The sequence below is a fragment of the Geotrypetes seraphini genome, chromosome 15, assembly GCF_902459505.1.
Source record: "Geotrypetes seraphini chromosome 15, aGeoSer1.1, whole genome shotgun sequence".
Taxonomy (NCBI): domain Eukaryota; kingdom Metazoa; phylum Chordata; class Amphibia; order Gymnophiona; family Dermophiidae; genus Geotrypetes; species Geotrypetes seraphini.
This window is the reverse complement of record NC_047098.1, coordinates 50,971,055-50,988,888: the sequence shown is the minus strand read 5'-3', so window position 1 is coordinate 50,988,888 and position 17,834 is coordinate 50,971,055. Positions and strand designations below refer to the sequence as shown.

Sequence of the window (17,834 nt, the reverse complement as noted above, 5' to 3'; positions counted from 1 at the left end):
CTTGATAGGGGGATATAATTTGCTGTGATTTGGGGGATTTGCTGGTGATTTGGGTTTTTAAAAAATTCTTCCCTTCTGGTCTTCTGCTTCGAAGGGCACGTTGTACCTCTGTCCTCCGGAGTCTTATTCTGTTTATACTCTTTGTAGGGGGATATAATTTGCTGTGATTAGGGATTTGCTGGTGTGGGTTTTTTTTATTTATTTATTTTTTTTTAATTCTTCCCATCTGGTCTTCTGCTTTGTCAGGTCATTTTTGCAGTTGGATGGCCTTTCTTGTTTGCATGTTCTAAGGCTATTTTGACTGAATAACTACAAAGGCAAAAAAATATAAACCTCAAAAGATATATTCTTTGCTTAATATGCCCATTTTAGTATCTTACTGTCTGATTCATATAGAATTCTTTTTTTTTTTTGTCCAGCATCTTGGAGAATAAAAAAAAGGACATAGATAAATGACAAGAAATGTTGGGGGAGCATGCCATTAGCAGCTGAGAATGAAACAGCTATTCAACCAGTGTGGTCATTCCTATCCCTGGTGTTTAGAAAATTTATGGAATATCCCTTTCTTATTCTACAGGATGTGATGTTTGTTGCTGATACTGCAAATGCAATCCTAATGTCTTTGAATGACAAGTCTCCAAATGTCCGAGCCAAAGCAGCTTGGTCCATGGGCAACCTTACTGATACCCTTATTGTCAACATGTAAGTTAAAATGTCTGCTTGGTACCTGAAAGTTTTAGACTAAAACCTATTTAACTTTTTTCCAGATATCTGAACCTTGAAAGATTTTCTTTTCTCCTGTACGCTTAATTGATCTGATCCTACATATAATCTGTTCTTACATATGTTTTACAGAGATGGAAAATATATCTATTTCCATTTATTATTTGATATACTGCCCTTCCATTTAGATACTGAAAAAATTTTAGAATAAAAATCAATGTTATAATTACAATAAAATAAATAATATATAATATTGCTCTGATTTTCATAAGAAACTGCATGAAGAGTTTCCTATTCTGTAGCGAAACTTCTATGCAATGCATACATAAGAACAGTTAAACATAAAATGTGTTACATAGTGTACACTTTTTTTTATTAGGGAAACAATAGGGCCAAGTTTCCAAGAGGAATTTTCAGATTTGCTCTTGTTGAAAATGCTGCGTTCTGCAACGGAAGCATCAAGAGATAAAGACAAGGTACAAAATTACTTTATACTTGGTATAGTTTGATAAACTGTTCCAAAATGTGCCTTTGGTGTGTCTTTCTGATGTACATATCCATTACTTTTACTCCATATTTTTATACAAACATAGAAACAAGATGGCAGATAAAGGCTAAATGGCCCATTCACAGCAACTCTTCCTCTCCCTAAGAGATCCCACATGCCTGTCCTACACTTCCTTGAACTCAGACAGTCTTCGTCTTTACCACCTCTTCCGGGAGATTATTCCATGCATCTACCACCCTTTCTGTAACAAAATGTATTTCCTTAGATTACTCCTGAGCATATCACCTCTTAACTTCATTCTATGCCCTCTCGTTCCTTTCAAATGAAAGATTCTCATTCACATTTATGCCACATAGGTATTTAAATGCCTTTATCATATCTCTTCTCTCCTACCTTTCCTTCAAAGTATACATATTGAGATCTTTAAGCCTGCCCCCCCCACATTTTTATAACTAAGACCACCGACCATTTTAGTAGCCTTCCTCTGGACCTACTCCATCCTGTTTATTTTTTTGAAGGAGCGGTCTCCAGCACTGTACACAATATTCTAAATGAGGCCTCACCAGAGTCATACAGGAGCATCAATATCTCCTTTTTCCTACTGGCCATACTACTTCTATTCTAATCTGTTGTTTATATTCTGCACTATTCTCACAATAGATTCTAGGCAGATAACAACAATTAAAAAATATTTGTGTCCATACAAAATTATTCATTTAACAATCATTAAAAATGAAGTTTTAAACAATTTTCTAAAGATATAATAACAATTTTTCTATGCACCCTAGCATCCTTCTAGCTTTAACTGTTGACTTTTCAACCTGTTTGGCTACCTTAAAATCATGGATACAGATGTTCTGGAGATAATTTATTAAACACTGACATATAAAATCATGAAAATTCAATTAAAGTACAATGATAAAAAATACTGTGATAAAAATCCAACCGGACCCTACATGGTCCGTGTTTCGTCGAACACGCCTTCCTCAGGGATCCAAAGGTTTGCAACCTCACATACTTCAACTTGTCTGTGGTGTTTTTTGCTCACATGTTTAAAGACAATAGACTGTTTTCAGTCCAATTCTTTATATGTGAGGTTGCAAATCATTGGCCCCCTGAGGAAGGTGTGTTCACCGAAACACGGACTGTGTAGGGTCCGGTTGGATTTTTATCATAGTATTTTTTATCATTGTACTTTAATTGAATTTTCATGGTTTTATGTCAGTGTTTAATAAATTATCTCCAGAACATCTGTATCCACAGTTTTTGTTTTTGTTTTCATCGGTGGATTGTTTTCACTGTGGATCATTGGGTCTCCCCATTTTTCTTTGTTGTACATTAAAATCACCACATACTGTCACACCCAAGTCCTGCTTCTCTTTCATGAACATAAAGTTCTTCAACTCCTAAACTGTACTGTTCCCTCAGATTTTTGCAGCCCAAATGCATGATCTTTCATTTCTTAGCATTAAATCTTAGCTGCCAAATTTCTGACCATTCTTCAAGCTTTGCAAGGTCCTTCCTTATGTTATTCAACCCATCAGGGGTGTCTACTATATTGCAGATTTTGATATCGTCCGCAAAGAGGCAAAATCTTACCTGACAGCCCTTCAGCAATATCTCTTACAAATATGTTAAACAGAACAAGCCCAAGAACTGAACCTTGAGGCACACCACTGGTAAACATCCCTTTCCTCGGAGAGATCTCCATTGACACCACCCTCTGTTGCCTTCCACTCAACCAGTTCCTGGGACAGCAGGCAGATATTCTTCCAACCCACCCACCTCCCCGTGGTTGGCTTATTTGCTTGCTATCTGAACTGAGAACACACTGAGGAGACGCATGCCCTAGGCAGGGCGGGAGGGGCATGCGCGGACCAATCGCAAGCCTGAAGGTCTTCGAGCAAGTCTGCTTGCGAAAACGTCCACTAGGGGGCTCCGTTGATCACATCACCCATATATAGAGAATATCTGCCTGCTGTCCCTGGATAACACCTATTACAGTAAGTAACTGTGCTTTCTGGGTTAACCACCGATCGCGTATAGAAAGGAATACAGGCAGCGGCTTGAAAAGAGTGAGTGTGGCTAGACCTGGAATAAAGTAGTATACCTGTGGAAGCTGTGTGGGAAGGGAGGGAAAAATATACTGCTTGGGCTAGGGGGATGTGGGGAACCATAGGTATTGGAACGGGATGGATGACACAGGGGACATGATGATCGGAGGTCAGAAGAGTGAATTATGGCACTCCTGACTCTCCCACCTACCTTCTCCCTGGCCGCTGTAATTTTAAATTGTTGGACAGCCAGCAGCCCCAGTGAGCAATGAGGTGAGCCTGGAGAGAGAGAATCTTGATGGGGATGGGGATGTGGGGGGGGGGAGAACATATACTGCAATGGCTGAGGGTAGGAGTTTGGGAAGGCTGGAAAGGACAGATGCTGGATGGGTTGGGAAGGCAGGGAAGGACAGATGCTGGATGGACTGGGGGTTTGAGATGCATGGGTAGAGTGGTGGGAAGTGAGGAAAAGGAAGAAATAGTGAGAATTGTTGGACACAATAGTGGTAGAGAGGAGGGAGAAATATTGGATGTTGTGGTGGAGAGGGAAAGATGCGATAGATGGAAAGGGATGCAAGAGGGATGCAGAATGGTGTTGGAGAGGGTTGATAGAAGGAGAAATGTTGGGCATGGGGCTTGTGGGGAGGGACAAATGATGCTGTACAGGAGCCAGGGGATGAGAGGGAGAAATGTTGCACTTAGCAGTAAAGGGCGTATGAGAAATGCACCCTGGATCCCCCTCTCTTCTTTCCCACTCCCTTTGTAGCAAGGGAGGGAATAAGAGAGAGAGATGGTGAACAATGAGAGAGATAGAATGTTGCACATCAGTATAATAGAGGAGAGGAAGAAATGCACAAGACAGGAAAGCAGAAAAAAAAATTGGAACCAACTTGATGGAAAAATAAATCTCCAGACAACAAAGGTAAAAAAAGGAATTTATTGACTGAAATATGTTAACTTTGAGAAATGTATGTAGCAGATGTCTTTGTATTCTGTTCAACAGAAAAGGAAATGTATTTCTGGTTTTATTTCTCCAGTGTTGAAGTATTTGCTGACCCTTGCTGTAGCTGGTGGGGAACCCCAAGCATAGCCACCTGAGGACCTCCTCCAAAAGGTGGCCGGAACTCCCTTCTACCAAGTGTAGCAGTTGCTGGCAGCATCCTAGAGCCACTGAAGGGCCATCATATGTGGCTTAAGGATATTGCTACTGACTGCCAAGCTTGGTAAAAGGGATTTTTGGCCACCTTCAGAGGAAGTCTTCAGCTGACATAGCTTGAGCGTCACAAATATTTACATTTCACAAAATAGTGATATAAATATTAGGGAATCTAAAAAACTACCAATAAACCACTATCCAAAAAACAATAATGATACCAAATCCCCTATTATAACATAATAAAGTATGGTAATGGAAAAAAGCCTCATACTTGGAGTATAGCATCATCTGGTGTCAGTATATGTAATACTCCCAATATAATCACAGACAAAAACCACCAACTACCTTTTGTTTTAAATCTTATTCTTTTTCTTTTTCCTTTTGCAGTTATTCAGTTCAATCTCGCATTGGATAAAACATTCACTCAATAATAATAGTAAATATCAGTGGTAAATCTCAGTAGTAAACATTTTGGTAGCATTCAAAAATCAAGAATCACTGTTCAGCAGCACATATAATTCAAAATCATTCAGAATCATAATTCAGAATCATATAATTCTAAATCTTGGTCTAGTAAGAGTACAGCCATTTTCAATAGGTTCAAAGATGAAAAGTGTTAGAAAGTCCATGGTTTTGCTTCCTCTGTCAATTCATAAATTAAAAACTATAATTGAAACAGCCACTTAGCTTCATAAATACTATAGTAAACTGCCTTTGAGTAATCTGGAATTCATACTTTTTTTTTTTAAAGATGTGTACTAGAGAATGACACGGGAGAAAAAATCTGTCCCCGTCACTGCCCCGTCCCCGGCCCACCATCTTCTGCATCACCCCATCACCGCTGTTCCCTTCACCGCTGTTCCCTTCACCGCCATCCCTTTCACCGCCCCATCACCGCCACTGCCATCCCATTCACTGCCCCGTCACCGTCCCCGCTGCATCCATATAAGCCTTAGTACTGTAATATTTAGCTTATTCCTTTCTTATAAATCAAAGTTCCTGCTGCTGAACTAGAGAAAGAGATGTTCAGCTGGCAGGGCTTTGTTTATAAATTTTTATCAACACAACTAATATATTACTTTATCCTAAAGCAAAAAATAAATAAATATAATTTTTTTTCTACCTTTGTTGTCTGGTTTCTACTTTCCACATCTTCTCATTCAATTCCTTCCATCCACTGTGTGTCTTCTCTCTGTGTCTTCCATTTGCTGTTACTGTGCCTCTCCCTTCACCCCCCCCCAATTGGTCTAGCACCCATCTTCTTCCCTCCGCTCCCCCATAGTCTGGCATCTGTCTTCTTCCCATTCTGTCTTCCACATTTCCCTTCAGGGTCTGTTCCTCTCCACCCTCCTTCAATGTCTGTCCTATTCCTTTCCACCACCACCCTTCCCTCCCTCCTTTACCATCTGTTCCTTTCTACCACCCTTCAGCTCCTCTCGCGTGGCCTATCTATCTACCGTCCTCCCTCTTATTTTCATGGCACGTTACAATGTAATTTGTGCAAGCCACTGGAGCCTGCGAGCTCGGTCCCTGTCCCATCCCCACAAACCATCTCGCTTCTGTGCTCCTATTTTCCCCATTTCTAATATTTCCCCTATGTATCTGCCATTGCCCCCCCCGTGTCTATATACCATCCCCATGGCATGTCCCCTTTATGTCTCTGTCCCTATGCCCCATGCACATAATTTCCCCTCTTTCTGTTACCTTCCTGTGTCCAGATTTCCCCTATCTTCCTCTTCCATACCAGTGTGTCTCTTCTTTTCAACCCCATCTAGCTTTTTTCCCTCTTTCTTCCCCCCCCTGCTTCTAGCATCTGGCTCACCTGCCTGTCCTTCCCTTTCTTTCCTGCTGTGGGTTTTTCTTTCCGTCTTCATCCCCTTAGCCAAGAATCTTTTTCCCTTTCACTCCCTCCTTCCAGTTTGAGCCGGGAACACGGGCGATCGCACGGTCCCCGCAGCCCCCACCCGCCTGCCCAATCGATCCTAGTGTTTAGCCAGCTCTCTCCCTTCTCCTCACCTTAGTTTGCAGGCTTTCTTTTTCGGCGACCTGCACGCTTTCCCAAAGAGCCGCGCACGCGCTTACTGCTCAGTGTTCAATCTTCTGCTCTGCTGCAACTTCCTGTTTCCGGTTGCGTCAGAGCAGAAGATCGAAACTGAGCAGCAGCAGGTGCGCGGCTCTTTGATAGCGTGCGGGTCGCCGAAAAAGAAAACCTACAAACTAAGGTGAGGAGAAGGGAGAGAACTGGCTAATCACTAGGATCGATTGGGCAGGCGGATGTGGGCTGCGGGGACCGTGCGATCCTTCATGCCTCACTGCGGGGACAAGACCATTCACCGCTCCACGGGGCGGTGAATGGCCTTGTCCCCGTCGCCGCAGCAACTGCTAGTTTTCGTTCCCCGTTTTGGCGGGTTACCCGCGGCTAAACCCGATGGCCGCGGGTATACCGCCACCATGAGAGGGAACTTTTGGAAAAAGAACCTAAGGACGCAATGCAGGGAACCCAGGCCAAAGATATTGAGCAAGGACACTGTAAAAGAGGGCTCAGGTCTGAGTGTGAACTTTTTGAAAAAGGACCTAAGGGAGAATTGCAGGGGTCTTGTGCACAAATAAAACTGGCAAGCAGCACTAATAGAGAACAACGGAATCCAGAGGGACAACCAAAAACAGGGGAACAGGCTGAGGACGAGACAGACACACCACAGGAGGAGGATGACCGAGACGAGGCTTGGGGTCTGGCAACTCACGAGGGGGCCAGGAGCACCAAACCATGAGGAAAAACAGCAAGAAAGGCGAACAAACGGGACTTACTTTGCCTATACACTAATGCTAGGAGCCTAAGGGCTAAAATGGGAGAGCTGGAAATCCTTGCCAGCAAAAAGGACCTAGACATAATTGGAGTCACAGAAACGTGGTGGACTGATGACAATGAATGGGATGTGGCTTTACCAGGATTCAAACTCTACAGGAGAGATAGGTCACACAAAAAGGGTGGAGGAATAGCGCTATATATAAAAGATTCCATACCTTCAACCAGAATGGAAACAACAGTAAGGGCGGACGACTTGGAATCACTATGGGTTAAGCTACCAGGAGGAACTGGAGCAGACACAAAATTGGGTCTGTACTATCGCCCACCTGGACAAACGGAAGAAATCGACCAGGATCTGGAGGCTGAACTGAGGCAGGTATGCAAAAGCAGAAGTGTGGTGGTGATGGGAGACTTCAACTACCCGGGAATAAACTGGAGTATTGGGCACTCAAACTGCATGAGGGAGACCAAATTCCTGGAGGTCACGAGGGATTGTTTAATGGAACAGCTGGTCACGGAACCAACACGGGGTGATGCCACTCTTAACCTAATCCTCAACGGACTAGGGGGACCCGCTAAGGAGGTGGCGGTACTAGCCCCACTAGGAAACAGCGATCACAGCACGATCCAGTACAGGCTAGAAATTGGATCATCAAAGGTGAAAAGAACTACAACGACTGCACTTAACTTCAAAAAAGGGAATTATGATGCCATGAGGAAAATGGTGGGAAAGAAACTCAACGACAGCGCAAGGAAGATGGAGTCCGTAGAAAATGCCTGGACCATACTCAAGGGCACAGTGCACGAAGCACAGAACTTGTGCATCCCCAAGTACAGGAAAGGGTGCAAAAAAAAAAAATAGAAAAAAACCCCAGTGTGGATAACAAATGTAGTGAAAAAGGCGATAAGTGACAAGAAAGCATCATTCAAAAAATGGAAAAAGGACAAAACAGAGGAGAACCAAAAGGAACACAAAAAACACCAAAAGGAGTGTCATCGAGTGGTTAGGAAAGCAAAAAAAGAATATGAAGAGAGACTGGCAGGAGAAGCAACAAACTTCAAATCATTCTTCAGATACGTTAAGGGGAAGCAACCAGCAAGGGAGGAAGTGGGACCCTTGGATGATGGGGACAGAAAGGGAGTGGTAAAAGAGGAAAAGGAGATAGCTGACAGGCTAAATAAGTTCTTCACGTCAGTTTTCACGAGGGAGGACACAACCAACATTCCGGAGCCCGAGAAGATCGTAAAAGGAGAGCAGGATGAAAATCTGGTCCAGCTAGAGGTGAGCAAGGTGGATGTCCTCAGGCAGATAGACAGGCTAAAGAGCGACAAATCGCCAGGTCCGGATGGCATTCACCCAAGGGCACTCAAGGAACTAAGGAACGAAATAGCTGAGCCACTTCGACAAATATGCAACCTATCCCTAAAAACTGGAGAGATTCCGGAAGACTGGAAAATAGCAAATGTCACGCCCATCTTCAAGAAAGGCTCAAGGGGAGACCCAGGAAACTACAGGCCGGTGAGCTTGACCTCGGTCCCGGGAAAGATGATGGAAGCACTGATTAAAGACAGCATCTGGGAACACTTCGACAACTATGGGCAGCTGAAGTTGAGCCAGCATGGCTTCTGCAAGGGCAGGTCATGCCTCACGAACTTATTATACTTCTTTGAGGGGGTAACCAGCCAGGTGGATAAAGGGGAATCCATAGATATCATTTACCTTGACTTCCAAAAAGCCTTCGACAAGGTACCACACGAAAGACTACTAAGGAAGCTATGGAACCATGGGGTGCAAGGGGAGGTCCACCGATGGATCAAAAACTGGCTGGCGGACAGGAAACAGAGGGTTGGAGTAAAGGGACATTACTCAGACTGGCAATGGGTCACGAGCGGAGTTCCACAGGGGTCGGTACTGGGACCGCTCCTATTCAATATATTCATTAACGACCTGGAAGCAGGAACAAAATGTGAGGTTATAAAATTTGCGGATGACACCAAACTATATCGCAAGGTCAATAACATGGAGGACTGCGAAGATCTCCAAAAAGATCTGACAACACTGGAAAAATGGGCCAAAAAGTGGCAAATGAGTTTCAACATAGGGAAATGCAAGGTCATGCATATAGGGAAAAAAAACCCAATGTTCACTTACAAAATGGGGGGATCAGCGCTAGGGGTGAGCGACCTTGAAAGAGACCTGGGAGTGATGGTAGACACAACATTGAAGTCGTCGGCACAGTGTGCCACGGCCTCAAGGAAAGCAAACAGAATGTTGGGTATCATTAAGAAGGGTATCACGACCAGGACAAAGGAAGTCATCCTGCCACTGTATCGTGCTATGGTGCGCCCGCACCTGGAGTACTGTGTTCAGTTCTGGTCGCCGTACCTCAAGAAGGACATGAGAGGGTCCAGAGAAGAGCAACTAAGCTAATAAAGGGCATGGAGGACCTCTCATATACTGATAGACTGAAAAAGCTAGGGCTTTTCTCCCTGGAAAAGCGGAGACTTAGAGGAGACATGATAGAAACCTTCAAGATCATGAAGGGCATAGAAAAAATAGACAGGGACAGATTTTTCAAATTAAGGGGATCAATAAGTACAAGGGGGCACTCAGAGAAATTGAAAGGGGAGAGGTTTAGAACAAACGCCAGGAAGTTCTTTTTCACACAGAGGGTGGTGGATACATGGAACGTGCTACCAGAGGATGTGATAAACAGTAGCACGCTACAGGGGTTCAAAGAAGCTTTGGATAGGTACTTGGAAGACAAAGGGATTGAGGGGTCCAGATAAGAGTAAAGGTAGATTAATTTTGTAACTTACCTCTAATCCCATCCCTATAATCAGGGACCACTGTTCAGGCACTAGGCCTGATGGGCCGCCGCGGGAGCGGACCGCTGGGCAAGATGGACCTCTGGTCTGACTCAGCGGGGGCAACTTCTTATGTGTCATTCTCTAATGTGTACTTGCTGATGCTTTGGTGATTCTTGACTTCTGCCATTTGGTTTATAGGCTGACTATACATCTATCTTTGCCATTTTCCTTTGCTTCCCAGGTAAAGAGTAATGCAGTTCGGGCTCTAGGGAACCTGCTTCATTTCCTGCAGCCACATCATATGATAAATCCCAGATTCAGCGAGAGCATTGAGGAATCCATTCAGGCCCTTATTTCTACAGTCCAGGGAGATGCCACCATGAAAGTGAGGTGGAATGCGTGCTATGCACTAGGCAATATGTTTAAAAATTCTTCTTTGCCACTGGGTAGGTACATTCATGCTTTCATTCCCTTCTTCTTCTTTATTGATCTCTTTGAGAAAATGCTTCTGGTTTTGTTTCCAGTTGAATTTGGTGGTTTTTCCCACAGCAATTGCATTTAATTTAGAGAGAAAGTAAGAGAGGAAACATTTGGGGCTTTGCAGCTCAGCAGAAAACTTCTCCCTGGTCTAGGAAGAAAGAGGATGACAAAGCTACAATTACATAATTGCAATTGGGCAGTCAAGCTAGAACTTTGATGCTATATATGCTGCCACTTTGACAAAGCTGATGACACTTGGGTATATTGCTGAGAAGGTGTGCAAAGGTCCTGGGTTTGGGCTAAAACCATTTCCAATCTGAGAGCTACATCCAGATATCAGTCTTGAGGAAAACTTTCCTTAACCCTTTCAGGACCAAGGGACATATTTGTCCCATAACTTTAAAGTCCTATCAATTTTGATTGGGATAGTCTACAGTTCTAAATTTGATATGTACGGATTCCATATGATACTGCCTTTATGTAAACAAACTGGTTCCGACATTCATTCATTAGCGTCGTTGCCAGATTGACGAGAAGATTCACTTGCCACACTGTCCATAAGCCAGAAGTGTGATTTTTTAAAATAAAAATAATGATATTTCACAAAAAAAAAATCAATTTTTTGGCATCTGCAAGCCCTTTTTACCATAAAAATGTCGTCAAAACCACAAAAATTGGCCTACGATCCTTATGGTCCTGAAAGGGTTAAAGCCTCTGTTGACATCTGGGCAATCAAGCAGGACAGAAGTGCCCACTCCCCAATAAATTATGAGTTGACCACTTTCATTTATAAGGTAAAAATAGTTCAGAAATATAGCTGAAGGATTTTTTTTAATATTTAGTGTACATATCTTTAAAAGATCTTTGTGTCCTTATCCATTTTGGCGTGTAAAATAAATCCAGTTAATAGTTTAATTTTTGTTTGTCTCAGGCACAACTCCTTGGTCTGTACAAGCTTATAAAGCTCTTACAACAGTTGTGAAGTCCTGCAAAAACTTCAAAGTGCGAATCAAATCTGCCATGGCCCTCTCCATTCCTATAAAAAGGGAGTATTATGGAAGTGAGGCGCAATACAGTGAAATCTGGGATGCGCTGGTATTGGCCCTGCACAACAGCGAAGACACAGAGGACTTTCTGGAGTTCAGGTACTGCGCCAGTCTGCGAACCCAGATCTGTGAAGCTCTGATTCATTTGTTAAGCCTGGCAACCAGTGCTGATTTGCCCTGCATCCGAAAAACCATGCTGGAGAAAGGCGATGCCATAAGAACATACCTCCTACAGTATGTGAAGTCAAAGGTAGAAGGTGATGTGGCTACTGCTCCCCAAGAAAGAGAGAGAATGCTGGAAAAAGCAGTTGAGCATATACATAGTATTCAAGAACTATCAGAAAGCACAGATGAAAAGACCGTGACTGGAGCTTATTTAGAGGCTTTCCTGACAAGTTGCATTGGAGCAATTGAATCCTAGGGATCATTCTATGTTTTTAATAAGGCACTGTCTTTCACAATCTCCAAACAAATTAACCACAAAGTCATTTAATTGAAGAGGAAGACATCTTGTGGGATTCCCCTTCTTACATATTGACGAGAGCGAAACTAATTTTTTTATTCCTGTTACATAAAATAATACAATTTTACATGTCCCTATTCATTGAGTTCTGTGTAGTTTCTTTATTTTTGGCTTTAAAAAAAAACAACAAATCAACAGAGCCAAAGCTATATTAAGACTATTATAGTACATTGGCTAGTAGGATAGATGGAGGAAAAATGCTTTGTTGTGGGGTTTTGTTTTTTGGGGTTTGTGGGGTTTTTTTTTTTTTTTTGGGGGGGGGGGGGGTGCCACTATTAGTGCAACAGTGAAGACAGTACAGTAATTTTTCAAGTTAGTATGTCTCTCCTTTATGTTCTTGGAATAGAAGGTACAAAGCAGAATATCCTAAATCTAGAAAGACAAAATCATAGCTTTTTAAATGGTTTTGTTTAGATGTATTTTGCTCCAGTGTTGCTGCCTGTTGGGAAGTCTCATCCAGATGTATCTTTGCCCATCAATATGCATAGACACACATGCACCAACACCCTTCCATGCAGCATTTGTCAGCCTTGTGAGGGACACTTTACTATGTATTTTCACACCAGTCTATAAGCAGAGAAAGGAGAAATACCATTTTGTCACACTGTGTGCTTTTCAGATGGTCTATTCCTTGTCATCAGCAGCAGATGAATCCAAAAATTCATTGGTTATGACATCCATCAGCAGGCGGAGACAGAGGATACCAAACCTTAGCTCAGTCATATATAGGATGGTTAGTAAGCCAGTATTATCTGTCTCCCAGCAGGCGGATAGATGGTCTCTCACAAGCTCCTGGTCTTATTACCTACTTTGCTCTTGTTTTTGAGTTTCTCAGTTCAGTGATGCTGGGGATGTTTAGGCTAAGCAGTGCCTACTTTAGAGGGTGCACCTGATGGTTCCAGATCCCTCCCCCATCCCATCCTCTCTCCATGCCGCTGCCCTATTCTCCCTCCTCACAAAAAAAGGACACTTTTCTGTATTGCTTGATAGACCTCTATAGTTCCTTATGGATGGGTTATATACCTCACTGCTACCAGCAGGTGGAGACTGAGATCAAACTTGTATATACAGCATCCCCTATACTAATCCAGTCTTCCTCAGTCTCCGGTAGCAGAGTGGTAGGCTAATTTTGGCTCCCCTCTTAGCCCTGTTGGATTTTTGTGTTTGGACTCCTGGTTCCCCTTTTGTGCCGGATAGAACTTGGCCGGGTCCTGTTTGGCGATCCATCCGACCTCGGGGGTGTTAAACACGAAAGATTTCATGCTGGGTCCCTCCCCCCACCTTCCTCCACCTCCTGATATTTTTCTAGGGGCCTCAGCCGGCGGCCTGGCCCCCTGGTTGGTCAGCCCTCCAGCTTGAGAGCCTTGGAGTCTGTTCTGTAAGTTAAAAAAAATCCTGAGGTGTGCCAGTCTAAAGGGCTAAATTCCTTTTATAACTGCTTTTTTTTTCTGTGTTTTTCACAACTGAACGGCACTTTTTCTTTCAGCTAGGGCGGTTTTCAGTACAATGAGCACTTTTTTAAAGGGAAAAAGTGCTCATTGTGCTCCAGACGCGAGGTACTCATGGCCAGCCTGTGCAAGCGTTGTGCAAGTCGGAGCAGTGGGAAGGTCTCATCGACAGCGGATGCTGGCAGCCAGGGCACCCCGCCAAAGGTACCTCGCGAGTCTGATTCGGATCGAGGGGAAGCCCAGGCTTTCCCCGATGCCCACGGTCAGGGAGAAAAGGATTCCCTTGCTGCTGGAATGGCTGGGGATTCCCTTTTCGCATTGGTCGGTTCCTCGGCCTCAGTGTCAGGAAAGTCCCAGACTTGGGTGCACATTTTTTGCTTGCTGCTGAGCGAGACGCCTTCCTTGGCTGTTGAGTGCATATCCTTGGTGCAGCTCCATCCCTAGTGGAGCATGCGCAGATTCTTCCCTGATGTCTATCTAGGCTTTGGCCACTTCTTGTCCTTTGCATCATGGAGTGCATCCCCTTGACTCCTCTGGGTCCTCTGGTGGCTCAGGATCGGTTTGTTCCACACTGAACTTTGAAGGCTTGTCCTAGCGGTTTAGTTCTTTGCATAGAGTAGAGTGGAACAGGTCTTACTCTTTGGAGGCCTGGCACATAGTTTCCATCTATTCCTTCAGTGGGGCAGGTGATTTCATCCAGGGTCTATCTCCTTTGGTTGGGTGGTCTTTATGATGTTTCTTGGAGACAGCAGTTCCACTTTGGCCCATCCTTCAGTTCCTTGGGAAAAGGCAGACTGCTTGGCATGGATTCTCATTCTTTCTATGTTCTGTTCACTGTCCCACCTTACTGAAGACTGCTTTGCTACATCCCACTTGTCTCTAGATTATCTGTTGCTGATGTCAAGGAAGGAAAAATTATGCCTTACCTGATCATTTTCTTTCCTTTAGTCACAGCAGATGAATCCACAGTCCTACCCTTTTATGGTTTGTTTGTTTTTTTGTTTGTTTCCATTAGGCTCTGCTTTACTCCAAGGGGTTGGTCCTGCAGGCTGACTTGGTTTGAACTTGTCTGCTTATATAGCAAAACTGTGAAGAGTGAGTTCTCGACTAACTTGCTCTTCATGTTTATCCTGCTGCTTTTTTATGAGGAATACTTTCTTACCATCCTATACTGTACAGTATATGACAGAGCTCAAGTTGTGTTCTCTCTCCGCCTGCTGGTGGATGGTCATAATGCACTCATCTGTAAATTCATCTGCTGTGACTAAAGAAAATAAAATTATCAGGTGAAGCATAATTTTTCCTTTGTTTTCCAACCAATTAAGATGATTACCTTCGCCCTTTTATAGTGGTTATTTTCACCTTCTGCCCAGGAGTATCTGTTAACCACTGCAGGAATATTACTTGGGGATTAAGCTAAGAAAAAATGCTTAGCTTGATACAAAGAAATAAATGATGTTTTAATTTAACTAAGTAGGTATCCTCCTTTTTTGAAGGTTATACTGTACTGCAATGGATACTATAAAATAAAGTCAAACTTTGAAAATTTTAAGTCAGATGAAATAACTAATCACTATCTCGGGAAACTTGATTGACTATTAAAATGTCTTTGTTCCTCCAATGCCTGGATTTGATTGTACACCATATATAGAGGTGGAGGGTTGGACATTAATTATTGTTGGTAATATATCATGAGAGAGAAAAGATGTACTTCTAAATTATGTTCATATTAACTCCATCCCCACCACCCACGCATCTCTATAGGCAAGTTCAGAGTGGGTCAGAGCTCCGTTACAAAATGCTTTTGTATGACACTTCATTTATTGCTTGCTGAAATAGCTTTGGATTTTTTATGCTAACACTAGAAGAATCGATGTTTTTTTAAAGTCTTATTCAAACTTTATTGTAAAATGATGTTTATTTTATGTTAATTGTGGATGTGTGTTGAGCCACCATGGAAAGGTATAGATAAGTAGATGATAAATTATGAAATGAAATAGCAGTGGCCAAAAGTGTTGTATATCTGAAATTACAGCTTAATTCTATTTTAATATAGGTTTTTATAATTTATGAGAATTTGCCTTTTGATAAGTACTTTATGGTTTTTGTCTTCAATAATGTTGGACATCTTTTTATGAATTCATGTTTTTGGGATTTTCTAAAATTTTACAGCAGGTAGTATTCCTGCACACAAATAGGCAATAAATTTCTCAATACAAATAACATTCAAATTTAAATTTATACCAACACGAAAGCAATCAGGACTGTACACATTCTTTTGCACTAAAGATCACATTGCAATAAATGGCATCTGATACCTATACTTGTAATTTTCTGTAGATAAATGACAAGGCCATCAGGCCATTGAAGAATTAAAATTGCTCAAATTCACAATCTCTGGTACTTTTTATTAGGTTTAATTTAAGTATTGAATTCCATATTTGAACAAATTGTGGAGCTAGCCTAGTGGTTAGAACAGCAGGCAAAGAACCTGATAAGCCAAGGATGGCAGCCCAATGATATCCTTGTGACACTAGGTAAGTTGCTTAACCCTTTGTTACTTTAGGTACAAACTTATTCTAAGTTTTCTGGGGACAGGAAAATACCTACTGTATTTGTAGATAATGTCCTGAAAAAGTATACATGAGCTAAATCCCTACAAATAAATGCATAATATTCTGCACTTTCTTATTTGTTTACCACCTTTTCATGAAGAGATTAACCCAAAGTGGTTTACATTACATTGAATAGTAATCAGGTACTCAAGTATTTTCCCTATCTGTCCTGGCAAGCTCACAATTACTGTGGTATCTGGGGCAATGGAGAATTAAGTGATTTGCCCGGAGTCACAAGAAGCAGGCTGGGATTGAAATCACAACCTCAGGGTGCTGAGGCTCTAGCCCTAACCACTAGGCCACCTCTCACAAATTAATTGCAGGCTGGCAGCCATGTATATATTTACTTTTGTTCTCCTAGTTAACCTGCAAATCTTCCAAGTTGCTTATTATGAGCATCCATGCCATCCTGGTAATTAGAGGTAATTTGCTTCATAAGATATTTGGCGGATATTCCAGCATGATCTGGATTGGTTTTGTGAAGATGAGAACTATTTAAACTCGTTGGAGCAAATATATAAAAAACTTTGATATTTGACTTGAATTATAGTATGGAGAAATTTTAGAATTATGGGTGGCTTGAAGTAGTTTGAAGTGAGCATACCATGGATTGCAGTTCACTGCCATTAAATAACATTACATTTTGAAAAATCATTGGTTCAAAATGATTTTTTCTTATACAATCCCTCTGGAGGCTGAACTCATGGGATCTTGTATACCTTCTTAGCCTTGGCTGCAGGGCTAATAAATCTTGTTCCCTCCCCTTCAGGCTACCTGATAGACATGATAGAAACTTATAAGATCATGAAGGGTATAGAGAAAGTAGAGAGGGACAGAGTCTTCAGACTAGCGGGGGCAACAAAAACAAGAGGGCATTCTGAAAAATTGAAAGGAGACAGATTCAGAACAAATGATAGGAAGTTCTTCACTCAGAGGGTGGTGGACACCTGGAATACGCTTCCAGAGGAGGTGGTAGGGCAGAGTACGATTATGGGGTTCAAAATGGGATTAGATGATTTCCTGAAGGAAAAGGGGATTGAAGGATATATTTAGAGGGTTACTAGACAGGATATTTAACGGTTAGGGAATAACATTTTTCTAGTAAAAGATCACTTACAGGTCATGGACCTGGGGGGGCCGCCACGGGAGCGGACTGCTGAGCATGATGGACCCATGGTCTGACCCGGCAGAGGCAATGCTTATGTTCTTATGTTCCTGTCATGCTCAGTTTGTTCCTGAAGCCTCACTACATGGGTGATGGTCTCTTCTGCTTGTGATTTATTTTTCAATTTCTAGTCTTTATTTAATTTGTTTTGCGGGGTTGCCCAACTGCTGCGGATCAACTCTGTGGGAGTGATCCTTCAATGGGAGATCGCAGGCATTTTAAGTATTGTCTGCTTCTGGAGGGTGATCTGTAAACTTGAACTGCAGTAAGCCCTCCAGATAGCCTGCAGATTGGATTGGGTCTCCAGGATCGGGAGCCATCTCTCCCCTGGTTTGTCCGCAAAGGGGTAGAGCGCAGGCTGCTGCAGTTCCGTGGAGATACTCTGGGATCGGAACCAGACCGCGTGTCTTCCCTAATTTCCCTGAGGTATCCTGGTGGTCATGTTCTGTGGTGACAGGGAAGGTGAGGCAGTCAGAAGACCTGAAAAATCCAGTTT

The 17,834-nt window shown here is 42.6% G+C and overlaps 1 protein-coding gene across 4 annotated transcripts in view; it reads left to right on the top strand.

Moving 5' to 3' along the window:
• HEATR6 (HEAT repeat containing 6) overlaps positions 1 to 12,187 on the top strand; it is a 124,859-nt gene extending 112,672 nt beyond the window's left edge. For all 4 annotated transcript variants that reach the window (XM_033922468.1, XM_033922466.1, XM_033922464.1 and 1 more), the window contains 4 exons: positions 578 to 702; positions 1,103 to 1,199; positions 10,303 to 10,507; positions 11,473 to 12,187. In XM_033922468.1, the coding sequence (XP_033778359.1) occupies positions 578 to 702; positions 1,103 to 1,199; positions 10,303 to 10,507; positions 11,473 to 12,008 (963 nt within the window). In that variant the 3' untranslated portion in view covers positions 12,009 to 12,187. The remainder of the gene's footprint in view (positions 1 to 577; positions 703 to 1,102; positions 1,200 to 10,302; positions 10,508 to 11,472) is intronic.
• The last annotated feature ends 5,647 nt before the right edge of the window (positions 12,188 to 17,834 follow it).